Genomic DNA, 18,558 nt, shown 5'->3' on the forward strand with positions numbered 1-18,558 from the left:
AGTGTGAAAGACCACACTATTGCGATGCGAGGATGTGGGATTAGTTGGTGCATCCACTTCTAAAAGCTAGCTGTGCCTTGGGTTGGCTCCCACAGTATAAGTGGGCGCTTGCTGTTCTGGGTGCCTGACACAATGCTCTCTGACCTTAAGTTGTCCATGATATGTGGGGGAGAGGCCCCAATAGAGGTTCACATTTTTGGATGTCGTCCTTATGTGCACTCCATTTCTACCACCAGTAGAGTTTTATAATTGCACCACCTTCTCCAATGCCATGGCTTCGAGAATGTTGATGAGTTTACCCCGGTGTGTGTAAAATAAATTAAATCAAAATTAATAAAGGTAATCACAGGTTTCTCTATGTAAGGCCTTCCAGTATAAAGCCACTATCTGCTTTAGGCCATTCTGTGAGGTCTAAGACAGGTATAAAGATTATAACTCGGACAGCTTGTTAGTCTCATATGCTCGGTTGATAAAGTCCAGCATGTCCTCATCTGCAGGCTCGTACTTTAGAACCATCCTCCTCAAAGCTCTCGTCTCACGGTAGCCGTGGTAGCCGTGGCCCTCCAGGTGAATGGTCCGTCAGGTATGGGTGGGTTATGGAAGACGGGAGCTATCGGGTCATCCTCCCCCATAATTTCAGGAGGATTTCCCAGGAGCTTCTTGAAATGTGGATAACAGTACTGCCTTGACAACCTGCCTAATTAGTCTGGAGGTACAACAAATGTCCTGCTATTGGCTTGCAGGGCGTCAGCAGCACATACATTGCTCAGCCAGCTCTGTTGAATCGGTTTTAAGGCTGGAGGGAGAATGACAATGTTTTAAGGTGTGTGGAATGCCCAAATGAACACATGACAGCAACACGTGGTAGCACACATGATCAAATTATAGGCAAATCTTTTAGCATAACATTTACGTAGTTAATCAGTTTAGTCCGAGATTCTGCGTGCTTTGATAACTGATGACCGTTTGTTGTAAAAGTGTTATTCCAGAATTGGTGACATTTCTTTGATTGCCTTTTTCCCCCATGCTGGTTATCTTGTGTTTAGCACACGCGTCTGTGACAGGTTGTACTTTGAGGAAATGAATTTTGGATTATTATCTATCTTCGTGACATTTATTATCCTCCCAGAATGTCATTTATAAAGGACTGACCAGCTTGCGGTCACAAACGGTCACACAAATCTATAAAAAAAGGGTTCAAAGGAGGCAAGCTGCAACTGTAATTCATCTATCCTAACACTTTTACATTTTTACTGGTCTTTTCTTTTTTGCACAGCTCCTTTTCTTTTTTTGTTCGGTGTACAATTCATCCATCTAAATTGATTATGTAGTGTATGTATGTGAATATAGTAGGCTACAAAGTAATCACTTCACAGTCAGTGTATTGATACTGATACCTTTATAATCCTATCCTGCTATATTTCTTTCCATTTAAGATGGCAATGAAGTTTGTTGTTAGCTGTTAGAAAAGTAATTAGGGGCAAGACTTTCATCTTTCAAAGATTCTAGCTTTTGGCTCCCAGGTCTATGTAACACAAGGCTTTGAAGTTCAAAACTGAAATCCAAAACCGCTGCAATTCAGTTTGTATGACCATAAGACGTAACATCTATGCAAGGAAGGAGCCTGGCTGTCATTGCTGTTTAACTGTAGTTGTACCATTGCTCTCTTAAAAGAGTTTTCTGAACTAAACCCTCTGTCTCTTGAAGAACTACTTAACCCTTGACTACAGCTTGCATACCTCAGAGACCTCGATCAGCTTGTGCAAACTAATTGATAACGAGTTGAGATGCAATGAGATAAGGTTGACTGACACTGATGATTGGCTATGATAATACCCTTCTATTAGATCCATTGTTCCACCTTTCATTGACATACTGTATAGCCTTTGAGGATTTAGGGTTAGTAGTTGAGATATTTGTAACAACAACTGGGTATGATATCTGCCAAATTAAATTCAGGTTTTTATTAAATACGATTGGGATAATTAGAATGCTGATGGATGACTTAAGTTGTGTTTAAGTTGTGGTAACACTGTGTTGTTGTGGTGATACCACAACATGTCATATGTGGATGAATGCTCAAGTTTCTATAGCCCAGGCAGTAACAAAGTTCTGATGTTAACAATGTTGTATGACATGACTGATTTATTCACACCCTCAAAGCAGACTCATCTGGTCAGAACCCCTGTCCTATCGTGCATGTGTTTGGTCCGATGTACAGTCCAACAGGCATTAGTCAGACACCCTAACCAAAATCCAACCCTAAACCTAACCTCACAGGAAGCCATAGGTTAGTTTTAATCTGCCACAGGTTAGTTTTAACCTACCACGCATGGCAGGAGCCACGGGGGTTAGTTTTAACACTCAGCGTGCTAGCGATTCCCTCAGCCTGATTACCCCTGACACTATCACTAATAGCATTGGACGACCAAACCTTTTCCAAGGCCGACAGCAAATGTTCTCTTATAGTGAGAAGCACACTGCATACCTCAAAAGAAAGCTTAATTTTCCACTACAATCCATTCTGGAGATATTTACCTTTATGTAACACCTGCTTTTGTAGTAACGTACTCTTCTTAAACAGAAAGCCGAGCTAGGGGCCGTTTTATGTCAGACGTTGACAGGCAGTTATAAAAATGAACACAGAAAATATCCTATACATACTATACATCGAATGAAAGCCCTGAATGTCTACTTTTACGAGGAAAAAAGTACACATTGATCCCATCTACCCTTCGTCGGTAGTTGGCTTTTGTATGAGCTAAAGAATGAGCATAGGGACTGAGGGAACTTATCGGGGCTACGTTACTACTGTTTTGTTTATTTGTTATGAAGATGATGACGGATAGGGTAGGCGCCAGGCGGGCAGATGGAACGAAGCAAAGACGTGTTGTCATTATATATTTATCCATCTATGTACGTGTCTGTCACTGTGTATCGTTCCAACTCGGCTCGCCGAGGGACGGTGGTGTTGCTGACTTGCTGTGCCCCTCCAGGAACACAACAGCGCGTATTTGCATTGTTCCATCTGACCGCGGCGATGATCATCATCATAAAAAAATAACCGTCCCTCGGCGAACTCTGCGATACAATCCATGATAGTTTTCTTGTTTGTTCGAGTATGGAGAAGGAAAGGAGACCCGACTTTAGATTCGTGTCCATCATGGAGCCGCTGTTGCTGTGATGTTCCGACAGACACTACACAAGACGCCTCCCCTCCCCTGAAACAAACAAGAGCCCTCCCTCCCCTGAAACAACTAGGAGGGAGGGAGGGGGAGGGAGAAACAGGAGCAGATTGGCAGAGGTGGATACGAGCCGATGTTATGTTATACAATGTGATTCTGTTGACTAGAGTACGCTCGCATGGGGGCAGCCATTGTGTGATAGAGACTAGTCTACACAATGCGCATTTGCACCCCTCCCGTCCTGTTTTCAGGAAGGGAGGGGGAGAGGCTTTTTTCTTTTTTTGATCACGTGACCGGAGGGTTGTGGGGTGATTCAGGTCTGCTTGAGCTATTGTCCGGTGTGTACAAAGGCGATTGAAAGTAATCAATAAAAAATGCGCTAAACGGACATCTACGTGTCCCGCACCGGACAGTTGGGATTTGAACCACGGAGAAAACCGTTTCCTGCACACTATGGGTTAACCTGCCATGGGTTGTTTTTAACCTGCCACGCATGTCGGGAGCCACAGGTTAGTTTTAACCCGGTCATGGGTTAGTTGTAAGCGATGGTCGGGAGCGATGGTGTTGTCGGACTAATGCCTGTCGGACTGTTAGTATATATGTCTAACCAACGTATGCACCCCTGTCCTATCTAGCATAACCCAACATTTAACCTGCACCATGATGCTAGTTGTAGTTCAACTGATCTTCACTAGTCCCAATGGAGCGGGCTACCCTTAATAAACCTTCTACAAAATCTACACCCTCGGAGTCGGAAGATAGGCACAGGGCTGTGATTGGATTCATTTTAACAGTCTGAGGAAGCCTGCTGAAGATTATGGGGAACGTTTGAAGAGCTCAACCCCCAGGCTGTAGTAGGCAGTCAGTGGCTACCCTTGATCCCTGCTGGAACCCCCCACTGGGCCCCACACCCCAACAACCCACACAAACAGTAAACACAAACCGAGTGCTGTAGAATACAGCCGACAGGCTGTTTGGTCCTAAATCATAAGCACTACCTGGGGTGCTTTTTTCCTTCTTTTCCTTTTTGCAACATATTAACAGTGTGGCATAAGGAAAGGAAAAACAGCTGTGACGATTCACTGAGGCATAAATTAAAGCTAAGCTCCTTTTGTGTGGCTGCATTGGTGTGTCCACCCAAATGAAAACACAGACAACCAACAAAGCAGTTGATCTGTTTATCACCGCAGTAAGGACAACGAACTGATGAACAAATCTTCCCGCACTCTATTAGCATACAATTCGCATTTATCATCGACATACTGGCCAGTTATCGCCATAGCAACTGCTATGAGGTACGTACTGCAGGCCTCTCCATCACTTAGGCGTTGAAATGAAGAGTATGACGTCAAAGGCGCTACTGTTTTCCCCCCCTATCTGAGGTTCTTTTTCCTTCCATTCAGACCGGCAAAGGTGTCCTCATGGCAGATAACACAAAGTGAGTCATCTGCTGTGTGAGTGCTGTAAACATTAATGAGGAAGTTTTCAGCAGTGCGTGAGTCAGCCATGAATAGGCTACATGCCATACATGTCATACATGAATACACGCCATATGAGGAGGGGAGAGGAGACAACAGACGTCTTTATTCATTGGATAAAATATGTAGTCATAAGTCATGAATGGTCATAGATGACTATCGTCATAGTAGACTGTCCACAGGATATACAACTTGGAAAAAACATACACATAATAACTTAAGGGCCGGCGTGGCACAAGATATGGCCCTAGATATGTATAGCTCTACTTAGATTGGCTTTCTTAAATTGGTCCCTCTCACTGCCCACAGACTCAGTCTAAAATAATACTAGTCTAACGTTGATGTCTCCAGTATTTAACCCAGCTTAGCCCCTTTTGTTCCCATGGGCTTTCTCCTACTTTTAAAGCTCTTGCTGTGTGTAGCCTACTGAATGAGCATTTAGTCGTACGACGTCACGTAAGCAGTACTCTGGGGTCTGTTGGTCAGATGGTTACTACAGGGCTAATTTCATTCAAGCAATAGGACTAGGATACTAGAAAAGACTACTTTTAAATGTATATAAAAGCTGTTTTTATGGTTTGTTACTATCAACATAGCTGTATATTTCAATTCACAATTCACAAGTTATATGGAATATCTACAATCGTGAATTCACTTCAAATTAGCTAACATCTAAGCTTATAAGTTATAAGGCTGTGATTATCAGTACAAGTGTATGATTTTATTTTATTTTTGCGACTGCAGGTTATATTTACTATGGAATCTTGCATTTCCCGTCAGTCAGTCACGCCCCCATATATGGTCATGCCTCGTGACATCACGTGATGTCATCAATATTAAGCCCATATATGGAGATCCCTGATGTCATCAATATTGGCCAGCAACTCTACATCTCAAACCTCAAACCCTTAGATCTACATATATGGAGTTTACCTGTTCTGACATTCCATATGTTGATCCTTCCCCATCCATCCATCCATCCTCTTCAATGTCTCCCTTTTGGCTGATACCTGTCCTTTTAAATTCTAGACGGGCTTGATCCAAAGTCATTAGTGCAGCCGTGCCGGCGAAAACTAGAGTTCTCAACAGCCCGGCCCTATAGGCCTTCATCAGGTTACGGCTCACTCCTCCTCACCTTCACATGCAAGCACTGCTTAGCCACTCCCCCCTCACTGACTAATCCATGGCTCTACTCAGCACACCTGCTCTCCTTCGCCAATTCTCTGCACCTGTCTTCCTTCCTGCAATCAAGCGCTACCTCTGGCCCTGGCCTGGCCTACACTCGCCTCTACAAAAGCCCAGTCTGCCAGTCGCCAGAGCTAAGTTCACATGTATAGGTAAAGCACAGGCCAAGCCTATAGCATTGTTAAACTGAGTTATAGTGCTAGTTACAGTTTTTGCCTTTGTTGTCTTGTTTTTCTCTGAAGACTGACGCTCCCTCTCCTCCTCCTCCCTAGTGCTTGGATTCCCACACTGAGTTTGGCCAACCTGGAGAGCCGCCAATCTACTACTACCCCACTCCTTTCCCTACGTTTGTGAATATAAACCTGTGAACAACACCTGAACACTCCTCTCTTGCTGTGCACTTGGGTCACACTTACTAAATATAACACATCAAACCCTGTACACTGCCCCCGCTGCTACCCTTAGATCTCCATACTGTACGGAGCTGACCTGTTCTGACATTCCATTATGTTGATCTCACCTCATCAAACCCTGTACACTCAAGACACGCTCCATATATGGCCAGTACAGAATTCATTCCATATGTTGATTTGACCCCCCATGCCAAAGCACCAGTGCTCGCCCAGCAGTCTTCTGTCACCCAGGCGGATATGTTGATCTGACCCCCCATTCCAAAGTGCCAGCGCTCGCCCAACAGTCTGCTGTCACCCAGGCAGATATGTTGATCTGACCCCCCATGCCAAAGCGCCAGCACTCGCCCAGCAGTCTGCTGTCACCCAGGCGGATGTGTGCACGCGACCTCGCCCTCAGGCATCTTACTGGTAATATTTTACTGACTGCATTGTAATTTAAAAGGTAGGGTAAGTGATTTTCTTTGGTTAAAATAAGCATTAATTAATACTGTATGTGCGTGTGTGTTTGTGTGTGTGTTAGGTTGCGCACATGTGGTGAAAAACAACCATGTTGTTTTTGTGCTCAGACACAGCCAGCCACCCACACACATAGCTTCGTAAGGGACTCAAAAAGCTCTATATTTTGATAGTACTCATTGCAATAGAGCAGGGGTTTTCAACTGATTGTGAACGGTGCTGTATAACGGTGCTGTGTTTTTGCTGTGAGGGACCATGCACCACCCTGACTTAGAATCAACCTGGAGACCACTGTTGTGTTGGATGGGTGGGGATATGGGCTAAGATTAGTGCTATGCATCCTATGTGTATACATCCCACTGTTTCTCAACCAATGGTCCACTGACTACTAATTATTTCCTAATAATGACTCAAACAGACAATCCGGTGCACTTCCCCCTCTTGAGATTCTAACTCCCTTTTTCTGTTGAATTTCTTGATCTCCACCTCCGACTTGTCAGTAAATGACTACATGGACGACGGTCATTCAGTTCACTGTTTCTCAATTAGTGGAAAGAAAATCAACAAATCCTACATGCATGGTCAGGCCAGGGATCACATGCAATACCTTCACGGACCACCACTGAGTGAAAGAACATAGCAGTTAGTTATTTTAAAGGAGGGAGAGGACGATAGAGAAAAGAGAGAGAGAGAGGGGAGGCACAAGAAAAAAAGAGAGAGGGACAGTTCAGCCTAGTTTTAGGACATTATTAGAGGTTCCAGATTCAGGTTTCACTGGGCGGGCATGGGGCTGAGTTATGGTGGGAGATGACTTTGTCCCACTGATCAGTCTGGCTGTGCGTTTCCTGTCTGCATTAATCAGACCCTGGGGGCTCATTGGCTGGGCTCAATGCAGGAGTGTTTCCGTGTGGTGCCAATCACTAATGACCTTCTTGACGCCATAAACCATATAGATCTGTCAGCACAATGCGCTCTCAAATTACACTTGACAGCACTCCAATGCTACCTGTTTTCCCTCATAGTCTGTGACAATGGCGCATCCATGATCCGCTCCACATAAAGTGTCCAATCTGTCCATAATTACAAACACATACAAGCATGTATTGTGTTCAATATACAGTATAGGCCTAGCATTTAGTGTAGGCCTATGCAGTACGTGGCATGCATCCATGCACCAAGCTCAGCTTAATGATAATGTGCTTCAAAGGTTACCTGTCCAATACTGCAAGAGGATGATTGCCTGCATGCTTTTGTGAGACATCACTTTGAATCAGACATGACCTCAACCTTAAGTTGTGTGTGTGTGTGTGTGTGTGTGTGTGTGTGTGTGTGTGTGTGTGTGTGTGTGTGTGTGTGTGTGTGTGTGTTTGTGTGTGCGCGTGCGTGCGTGCGTGCCCGTCTGTCCGTGTGTGTGTGTGCGTGTGTGACGTTAATTACTTTTATTTGAGCACATCAATGATTTGGAATTGATTGAATGTTCCCGATCTGATCCTAATTGCTAGCCTTGATGTAGCTGTGCCTGAATAAGAAATGACCCATCATCATCATCACTGCTCATTTAATGTATTCCGATGTGACTCATGGTCAGCAAAGTGGGAGAGTGTAGCCAACTAGCCATACCCTCTCCGTGCCCAGCATTATGAAATAAAAACCATCTAGAAATGACATGGTTTTTGCTTTTTCAAATGTATACATTTTCATTCTGAGACCTGATATAACATCACTTAGCTTACATACAGTCATTGCATACCTAGCCTGAGTAGCCGATCTGTAGCCAGGTTTTATTTTCATTCGGCTCAAAAATCACACACGCAATTTGTACCACATATAAACTACGAATAATACGTAAGAGGTTTTGCTTTTGATGCAGTGTGTGCACAGCATTCTATGGTTCCGTTGTTCCGTCATGAAATAAATTAAGTGAAGTGAAACTGCTGTGACGATCCCTGTACGCTGTCATAAGGACATAGATACAGCAGCCATGGTAACATCAGAGTGGCATGGCTGACATGCAGTGCATATGTTTCCTTACATAACAGCTGCTGGGATAACAACGTACATCAGTCTCAATAAAGTGTTGATTTCGGCGACTAAAACTCTGACGGAAAATGTCCGTCAACTACCTTTTTTTCACCAAGGAATACTAAATGAAAACTAAGCTATGATGACTAAAACCAAGACCAATATATTGATAATTTCGTCAACACATAAAAACTAGATTAAAATGTTAGGGAGGGACGTCTGTGCAGAAGAGATCCAGTAGAACTAAAAGACAGATACAAGCTCTGCAAGCAGATGTACAAGCTCACAACACGTCGCGCTGCGACGCGCTGTGAGCTTGTAGATAGTCTATTTTCAGCATGCAAGTCTAAAATCCGCCATCACGATGCTATCAAGGTTGTTTTAGTCGACTAAATTAACTGTAGATTCAGTCGACTAAAATCGTATGTATTTAGTTGACTACAACTAGAATAACACTAAAACATTTCAGGTGACTAAAATGTGACTAAAACTAAATGAAAATGTATTCATAAAACTATGACTAAAACAAAATAAAAATGTTCTGTCAAAAACAACACTGCTCATAAGTCACAGACTCACAGTGATCCAAGGGGATGCTATGCTAACACCCCGCGTCCGAAACGATTGAGAAATGACAGAGTTACCGTGTGGGGGTCCCTCTACTGTACTGTCACACACCCGAAATCACATAATGGCTGCTGAAAACTCAGCTTCCCATCATGCAGCTGTGCACAGTGTGAAGCTCAACAGCACCACACACACACACACACACACACACACACACACACACACTGAGCTCTCTCTGCTGGGCATTGGAGTGCTGCACCCTATGGTTGCAGCATAGTGATTTCCTCAGGGCTAACTGATGGAGTCAGAAACGGGCCAGTGGAATCCCTATAGACACTGGGAGTGGTTGGACCCGGCCTCAACCAGTAGGATGACATGACACTGTATGCATTGTTGTTAGATGGAGCACACGGTTACATAACACGTAGCCTTTGGAATCTTGTGAAATACTGACAGATAACAGCAGCGAAGACAAGAATAACAAGTGAGCAAAGCAAACCACTTGAGTATTCACATGCATGCAATGCCTGCATGACCTGGGAAACTTTACCAAGGAGGAAGAAACAGGATTAGTCTCTCATCATTACACGGCCCTATATAGAAACACTCATCATGTTACCCAACATATCCCAGGACAAGTGTCCTGGGATGAACGACAGTCTTCTACGGTGGAAGTATATGCTCACCCATTACACAACCAAGCTATAGGTAGGCTATACATATAGGTATACATAAACTGCAAAAAGGCACGGTCCATACAGCAACAAGTGATGGCAAATGTCCCAAATAGTCATGATGCCTTTTCTGTAAGCCAGTTTGGGTAATATACAGTCCTGATTCATTCATTACTTTCCCCAGCAACTAGTCTAAGGGATTACTAGTAATGACATTACAGTTACAGTCTAAGTAGTTTCAAACTATGAATAGGCCTTTAGTTCTTTGTATCAGGTTTGAGAGGCTGCTGGGTGTGCATTTGGCTGATTGGTGACTCCTGTGAGGTTAATTAATTATTGTTCCAATAAAGTGTATTTAGTACAATAAAAAGGGAGCGAGTGCATAGGAGCTGGCTAAACAAGCTGTACCACTTTCTCAGAGGGGGGGGGGGGGGGTATGTGTGTGTGTGTGTTCGCGTGCACAGGTTTGTGTGTGTGTTTGGGGGGGGGGGGGGGGGTAGATAAATTCCTGTGCATACCAGAATTGATTGATTGATATCTTTACAAACATGATTGCATAAACATATAATTGCGTACAACTAGAATACAACTCCATTGTGGTCCTTTGAGTGTGGTCCAGCGGATGCAGTCCCCGGGGAGGAGAGGTGAAAGGGTAACCCGATTCCACCTGCTGACACTAGCCTCCCACCGGCTGCGGGGCTAGGCTACACTAATTCTGTTACACAGACATAAATTGTGTCATTGACACAGCCAGGTTGAATAATTCATGATTTGACACAACTCACCGTAGCTGCTATCACCTTGCACCAGACTGGCATTAAATGGAACGGGGCAAAGTAGGCTAAGTAGGCTAGCCCAATTCTAGCATATACAATTCTATATTGAATTCTAGCATTATGGAAAAGCAGAGTTTAACTTTTAAAAACGTAATGCAAATCAAAGATAATTTCCTCGTCCTCTCACACACACACACACACACACACACACACACACACACACACACACACACACACACACACACACCTGGAACTGGAATAAGAGCTGCCACAGAGCTGGTAGTGCTGATAATGCCCCATTGTGTCATGTGGTCACAGAGGCCGGGATGCTTGGAAACTAAATTAACTTTCCTTCTCAGTGATTCTTGAGTAAAGCTGAGGCTATTCATGGCTCACAGGTAGGCTACACCTAAACCGTAAGCCCCTAAACCGTTACTGCCTTAAGGTATATCATTACTTTCATTTATTAAACCTGCTTTGTCCTGAGAGGGAACATAATTTATGTCGTATGGGTGTAGCCTAAATAAAACAGGAATATAATTATACCACATTGAAAAACATTGTGCTACACTTCTTCATCCATAGGCTAGGCTATAGGCTAGTCTGTATCTTGATATCTCTTGAGTGTTTGCATTTGTTGATTTTTGCAAACCACATTTTTGGAACAAAATGCCTCAAATCATCCAATTGCCATCCAAGGCATAAGAAGAAATGGCACCCGTTTCACATTGGCCTATTATAGCGCCACCAGGAGGCCACAACCTGACCTGGCCTGGTGGAGACCTGTGCCCCGAGGGGCACTTAATCTAGTTTCAACTGCACTGTGGCTGCTCACTGCTCCAGGATGCATCAAATGCAGAGGACAAAATACTTTCTCCACAGGGACAATACAGTATATAATCTGCACCCAATTACCACTTGCTTGAAGGTAAAAAGTAAATTAAAAACAAAGTGAAGCAAGTCATGATGATCCTATCCATAAAGGTTAGCAGTTCAGGCCAATAAATCGCAAATATGGGTCCCATATTTTATATAAGGCATCTGTTGTGGAGTCTGGAGTGTAGCAGTCAGGCAGGTTACATTTTTTTTGTGCCAATCTTTCTTTGTTGGTGGTTAATTCTCATTAATCCAAGACAACAGAATATTTTTCCTAGCAGCATAAATTAAGAGACTAAACAGACGCACTTAATGGAACGTTAACAATCTTATCAGGCAGCCCAAGTATCAGACATAGAGGGTCAAGTTCGAACTCCATATTGAAGATCTCATTCAACTGCTGCACATGTACAACACCCCTTCTTCTCCTATTAGAAACAAACATATCATGGCCTTTGAGTCTTAACCGGCCACGCAGGTCTGACTAACGGATGTCTGACTTATGAGCAGTCCCCTCAAAGAGAACCTAGTATGCTATGTGAGAATTTTAAACATCTAAAGTGCACCTGTCCCTCATGTTGCTCTTGTATGATGAATAATATAATAAGTGTACCTGGCAGGCTGGCAGGCACTCCGGCCATAATTATGCAACAACATGAAGTGAACTCCTATAATGCTGATATTTAAATATGTCTTTACCCGTTTACCAGTTTTCCCTCACTTCTAATGATGTTATTATTATTAGTTATGTATGAGTGTGTGTCATGTTTGTTTGGCAGGGAGCCTGATATTCCACCCTGGACACCTCTACTCTACCAGCTCCAGCTCTTGGACATCAGAGACAACCCAGACCCCCTGACTCTGCCCGTACCCGACCGTATCCGCATTAGCAACCAGAAGCGAGAGCGAGGGAACTTTTTTTTTCAGAGGGAAGAGTACAGCATGGCTGCAAGAGCCTACCGCATGGCTCTGGGTGTGCTAGTCACATGCACCAAAGGTAACTGACCATAGAAAATGTGCACAAACATTAATAATAATAATAATAATAATAAAGCTTTATTTATATAGCAACTTTCAAGAACAAGGTCACAAAGTGCTGAACAACAAGAGCATATAGAACATATCATACATCCAAAGGCAACAGCAAAAACACAGAATAATGGCATATCGAAAAACATAAAAAGGTGAAAAAATACATCAGAAAGTACAAAGAAATCACAACGATAAAGGTTTAAAAGCAGCTTTGTAGAAATGGGTCTTTAGGAGTGATTTAAAACGAGGAACCGAGTCGGCAAGCCTAATCTCCAGTGGCAGCCGGGCGTTCCATAATGAAGGTGCGCGGATTGCAAAGGCCCGATCGCCAATAGTCTTTTTGCGGCCTGTTTTTATGGTGAGAAGGGTTTTTCCCGAGGATCTCAACTCGTGGGCTGGCTCATAGGGGTCAAGTAGGTCTGAAAGGTAGGACGGAGCAAGGCCTTGAAAGTAAAAAGTTGAATTTTGAAATTAATTCTAAAATGGCAGACATTCATCATGGCAGTTGACAGTACTTTATGAATAAAATCCTATAGTACTACACCTACTGTACTGGTGCGTAGGAGTGAACAGCCAGCATAGAAAAGAGCAGAAAAGTCCTGCACACTTTCTTCACTTCTGCAAAACATGTATAAAAAATCACACTCGTTTGAAGTGAGGGGCGCTCACTATATTTATATCGGCTAGTACGGCTACATGATGTCTTATGTCAGCATTTAGTGCCCTAAAGGCCTAAACAAACATTAAAGTCCTTGGCTGGCAAACATCATAAGTGCTCTAACAAACATTGTGATATCCTCAAATCCCATAGACTTGGCTGCCATATGACGTAATTTTCCAAAGCAATGCATTGGAGGGGCTAGCACCCCTCACAAAACACATCTCAGTAAGTAGTCTGAAACATTGTTTCTTTAATGCATTTTGTTGTGTAAGTGAAGACCACGTTGGGTGAGACCTAGCCATGGTTCACATGACGCGCGTGAAGTACGAGCGTCATGGCTTAACTTCTGCCTGTTTTACGCGATTGCTACATTTACAGTGAAAATGTGTACTGTACATAAACATTCAGATTTCAAATATAAAGTACTATCCTGCTATCCTTTTGGACCAATGTGCTTTGACTGTAGGCCTACCATGTACTGTTTTGCATTTGTTATTGTCTAATAAAATAATCAATCAATCAAAAACCACGTGTGCCATGGGGCACGGGTACAGCGATTAGTACTGCTGCATTCCGTGTTTAATAAGAGGCATTTTTATCCGAGATGGTCGGGAGGAGTGTTGCACTCTGAAATACTGGGTGTATTCGATATAGGCACGTTGACTGCACTGTCAATACAAACTAATAGGCGAGTGCACTCCTGGTGTGCAACTGTGAGTTTTCCGAATGCTCCCAAAAATGCCTTTTATTAAACAACGTGGAATGCAACAATGCTAATCGCTGTACCAGCAAATTTCTAACACCCGTGCCCCATGGCACACGTGGTTTTTGATTGATTGATTATTTTATTAGACAATAACAAATGCAAAACAGTACATGGTAGGCCTACTACCTACAGTCAAAGCACATTGGTCCAAAAGGATAGCACCGAAGAAAGACCTTGCGGTCTTGTTTCCATTCGGGTCCCATGCATTCATTCAGAACACAAGAATGACAATAATCGAGATATCTCAAAAACATGATAACTATGTACAGGTCGAAGTACAAATAAATCAAAATACAAATAATCGGCGGGATGGTGAGTACTTTATATTTGAAATCTGAATGTTTATGTACGGTAAATGCAAGTCTAAGCTAGCCAAGCGCTTCGAAAGTGATCTCCAAACCAAACTGTACATCCTAAAAACCCAATGTAACAAGCTAAGAAACGGTGTAATTGCCATGACCAAATCAGCAAAATGTAACTTTATCAATGATAAAGCAGAGGAAATTAAAAACAATCCTCGGGAGCTTTGGAAGCTACTAAACAACCAACTAGGCTGTGGTCAGAAACTAAAAACCAGGTTTACTAACATAAACATCAAATCGAATAACACCCTCATCACTGACAAGCTTGATGTAGCCAACCACTTGAACATTTTCTTTACAAACATTGCAACAATGCTGGTTAACAAACTGCCCTCCCACTCTGGGCGTTTTGGTGTAGAGCACATCAAAGCCTTCTACAAAAACCTAGGTGTTTGTAAAAATGATTTTAAAATGGCAATGGTAACAACTGAGGAGGTACTTAAAAAACTGAGTGCCCTCCAACCCCACTGGCCATGACAATATACCCTCCAAATTTCTCAGAGACTCAGCCATTTCCATAGCTCCAGTCATCACCCACATAGTAAACCTCTCCATCAAACAGGGACAGGTCCCCCAAGATTTTAAACTGGCCAAAGTAACCCCCCTGTACAAAAAAGGGAGTAAATTAGAACCAGGCAACTACCGCCCTATTTCTATTCTGAGCTCCATCTCGAAAGTGATGGAAAAAATAGTCTATGAACAGGTTGAAAAGTATCTTGCCACTAATAAATTGCTGTACGAGTTCCAATTTGGTTTCAGAACATCCCACTCCACTGACACATGCCTCCTCTATTTGAGCGACCACATCAAACACGAAGTGGATGCTGGAAAATACTGCGGCATGGTCATGCTGGACCTCCAAAAGGCTTTTGACACCGTGAACCACTCCATACTGGTTAACAAGCTTAAAGCTATTGGTTTTGATAGCACATCAGTGAGCTGGATGCAATCCTACCTGGAGGGGAGAGAACAGATGGTGGAGGTGAACGGAACACTGTCCCCCCCCCTCCCAGTGAGCTGTGGCGTCCCACAAGGAAGCATACTAGGGCCTTTACGGTTCCTAATATATGTTAACGACATGACATCAGCTTGTGACTGCAACTTGTTCCTGTTCGCAGACGACTCAGCACTGCTGGTCTCGGACAGGAACAAACTGCAGGTTGAAAAGACCCTCAGCTCTGAACTCGGTAGAATCTGCACCTGGCTCGCTGATAACAAACTATCCTTACACCTGGGAAAAACTGAATCCATTCTCTTCGGAACAAATAGTAATCTCAGCAAGGCAGATGGCTTCTTGATTAGAGTGGGTGACAACATTATCACACGGAAAGATGAAATTACCTACCTAGGTTCCATTCTGGAGGCCAATCTTTCCGGTGATAAAATGGCAACCAACGTAATCAAAAAAGTCAATCAAAGAACAAGATTCCTTTACAGGATCTCCTCACTGATCAACAAAAACACCTTGAAGACCTTAACAGGAGCCCTCGTACAAGGTTTCTTTGACTATGCATCCACCTCTTGGTACCACAGCACCTCAAAGGCCCTTAAAACAAGGCTCCAGACCTCCCAAAACAAACTGGTCAGGCTCCTACTTGGCCTCACCCCCCGAACCCACCTCACCCCTGCCCACTTTGACAGGCTGGGATGGCTTAGGGTCGACGACAGAGTACAGCATCTTGCAATGGGTCTGGTCCACAAGATTCGATACACCACTAAGATGCCCATGTACCTGTCTAAATACTTCCTTAATGTAAACGAAGTCCACACCCACAACACCAGAGGGAGTGCAACAAACCATGTACAACCCAGATTCGGCACAAACAAGGGACTAAATTATTTTCGCTCCTATATGCCACCAAAATGTGGAACGCCCTACCAACAGTCATTAAGACATGTGAATCCCTTGACTCCTTCAAAACCGCTCTCAAAGGGCACCTACGGATGGCTGCAATTCGAAACTGGCCTCTGTAAAATCTGAATCGCCCCCCACCGCCCCCCCCCTTTCCCCTCACTGTGTATATATGTATCTTTTCCCTTTTTGCTTCCTATATGATGAATTCCTGTTCTGTTCCTTAACTACATAGAAGTGTCTATTTGTATGTCTCTAAATGTTTTGATGAATTGAACAATGTGGACCCTGTTGAAAACAAGTGTAATGCTTAATTGGGTCGTCCACTGTTAATAAATATTTCAATCAATCAATAAAAAAAGGTACACGTATTTTCACTGTAAATGTAGCAATCGCGTAAAATTGGCTTCAGTTGTCCTATCACCTATAGTTGTCCTATAGTTGTCCAGCCCTATCACTGTCATTATAGGGCTAGGTTTTGATTGATTGAAATATTTATTAACAGTTTGCAGAATTACAGTACATTTCAAGCACAACAATACAAAGATTGTTAACTGTGAGTGGACGACCCAATAAAGCATTACACTTGTTTACAAGAGGGTCCACCTTTAGAGACGTACAAATAGACACTTCATATAGCCAAAAAAAAAAGAGAAGTGGAAATCATCATAAAGGAGGTAAAAAGGGAAAAGAAACATACAGTGAGGGGAGAAAGGGGTGGGTGGCGGGGTTCCTGGGCCAGTTTCGAATTGCAGCCGTCCGTAGGTACCCTTTGAGCGCGGTTTTGAAGGAGTCAAGGGATTCATATGTCTTAATGACTGTTGGTAGGGCGTTCCACATTTTGGTGGCATAGGAGCGAAAATAATTTAGTCCCTTGTTTGTGCCGAATCTGGGTTGCACATGGTTTGTTGCACTCCCTCTGGTGTTGTGGGTGTGGACTTCATTAACATTAAGGAAGTATTTGGTACATGGGTATCTTGGTGGTGTTTTGAATCGTGTGGACCATTGCAAGATGCTGTACTCTGTCGTCGAACCTAAGCCATTCCAGCCTGTCAAAGTGGACAGGGGTGAGGTGGTTTCGGGCGGTGAGGCCAAGTAGGAGCTTGACCAGTTTGTTTTGGGAAGTCTGAAGCCTTGTTTTTGAGGTGCTGTGGTGGAGCTAGGTGAGAACTAGCTGGTTGAGACGTATATCTGGTTGAGCGTCTAAGGCAAGCGTAAGTACTAGTAATTGATGGAAGTTTGATTGAGGGTTTACAGATTTGTTTACATTCCTTGTGCTCTGCATTAGGTTGGAACCAGGCTTTTCTCCTCTGAGATGAGAAAAGGTTGGCAACACAGTAAGCAGGACGTTTTTCCATTAATAGTGTAACTTGAAAAGAAGACAGATGCACACCTACAGTATAAGGTTAACAACAGGTGTCCAAATGCACTGAAAGAGATCTTTGACATCATAGATAGATTTTCTCTCTCTCTCTCTCTCTCTCTCTCTCTCTCTCTTACATTAACTAATCACACCACCACAATGCAGAGCCATGTCTCTAGTCTCAATGCAGCGTGGCAGCCGCCATAAATGTTTTAGCATAATTCTAATGAAAATCAAAGCTAATCAGCTTTCATATTATTTCCACCTCATTAATTACTTTAATTAAGGAGATGGCGCTGTCACCCCAAGAGGGGAGCATGTCGGAGTGGAGCATGGACGGGCTCATAATGTGTCAATGATGATGGAGACCAACGGCTGAATATTCGGTGGTACTTAAGAGGGAAGGATGAGATCAGGGCCATCAGGTTCATGTGTTTAAGTGGGCGGGGAGGGGGGGGGGGGGTAACTGGCGAGGAATCATTCAGCAGCACGGACAGTAACATGCGACTCCTGCATTCAGGTCTGTTGCATTTATTTTACATTATTTTATAATCGATAGATACATTTAAACCCACCATGCACAGTCAAAAGATCCTATAAACGGCCTGCTAAAGCAGCTACCTCCATCACCTCTCATGCAAGTAATTGACAATACTAGAATGGTGCCCGGCTGTAGAGCACAGAGTCTGTAACGATGGAAGTTGGAGATCCATGCCCCACCCGGCTATGCAATACCTGTTGTACCCGTGTCAGAGTACCCGTTCCACCCATCTGTCTGTGTCCCTTTTATGCCCATATATGGAGATTTCTGTATCTGTCTCTCTGTGTCCCTTTATTCCTATATATGGAGTATAATAGGAATAAGCAGGAATACTGTGGAACTAGCAATC

The 18,558-nt window shown here is 43.4% G+C and overlaps 1 protein-coding gene across 1 annotated transcript in view; it reads left to right on the forward strand.

Annotated features, from left to right (window-relative positions):
• Positions 1-18,558, forward strand: part of fkbp16 (FKBP prolyl isomerase 16) — a gene marked incomplete at both ends in the record, with an annotated part of 44,786 nt that overhangs the window by 19,407 nt on the left and 6,821 nt on the right. Inside the window, one exon of the mRNA XM_083762711.1 lies at positions 12,412-12,629. Within this exon, the coding sequence (XP_083618837.1) occupies positions 12,412-12,629 (218 nt within the window). The remainder of the gene's footprint in view (positions 1-12,411; positions 12,630-18,558) is intronic.

The sequence above is a fragment of the Protomyctophum parallelum genome (assembly GCF_964188405.1).
Source record: "Protomyctophum parallelum genome assembly, chromosome: 4".
Taxonomy (NCBI): Eukaryota; Metazoa; Chordata; class Actinopteri; order Myctophiformes; family Myctophidae; genus Protomyctophum; species Protomyctophum parallelum.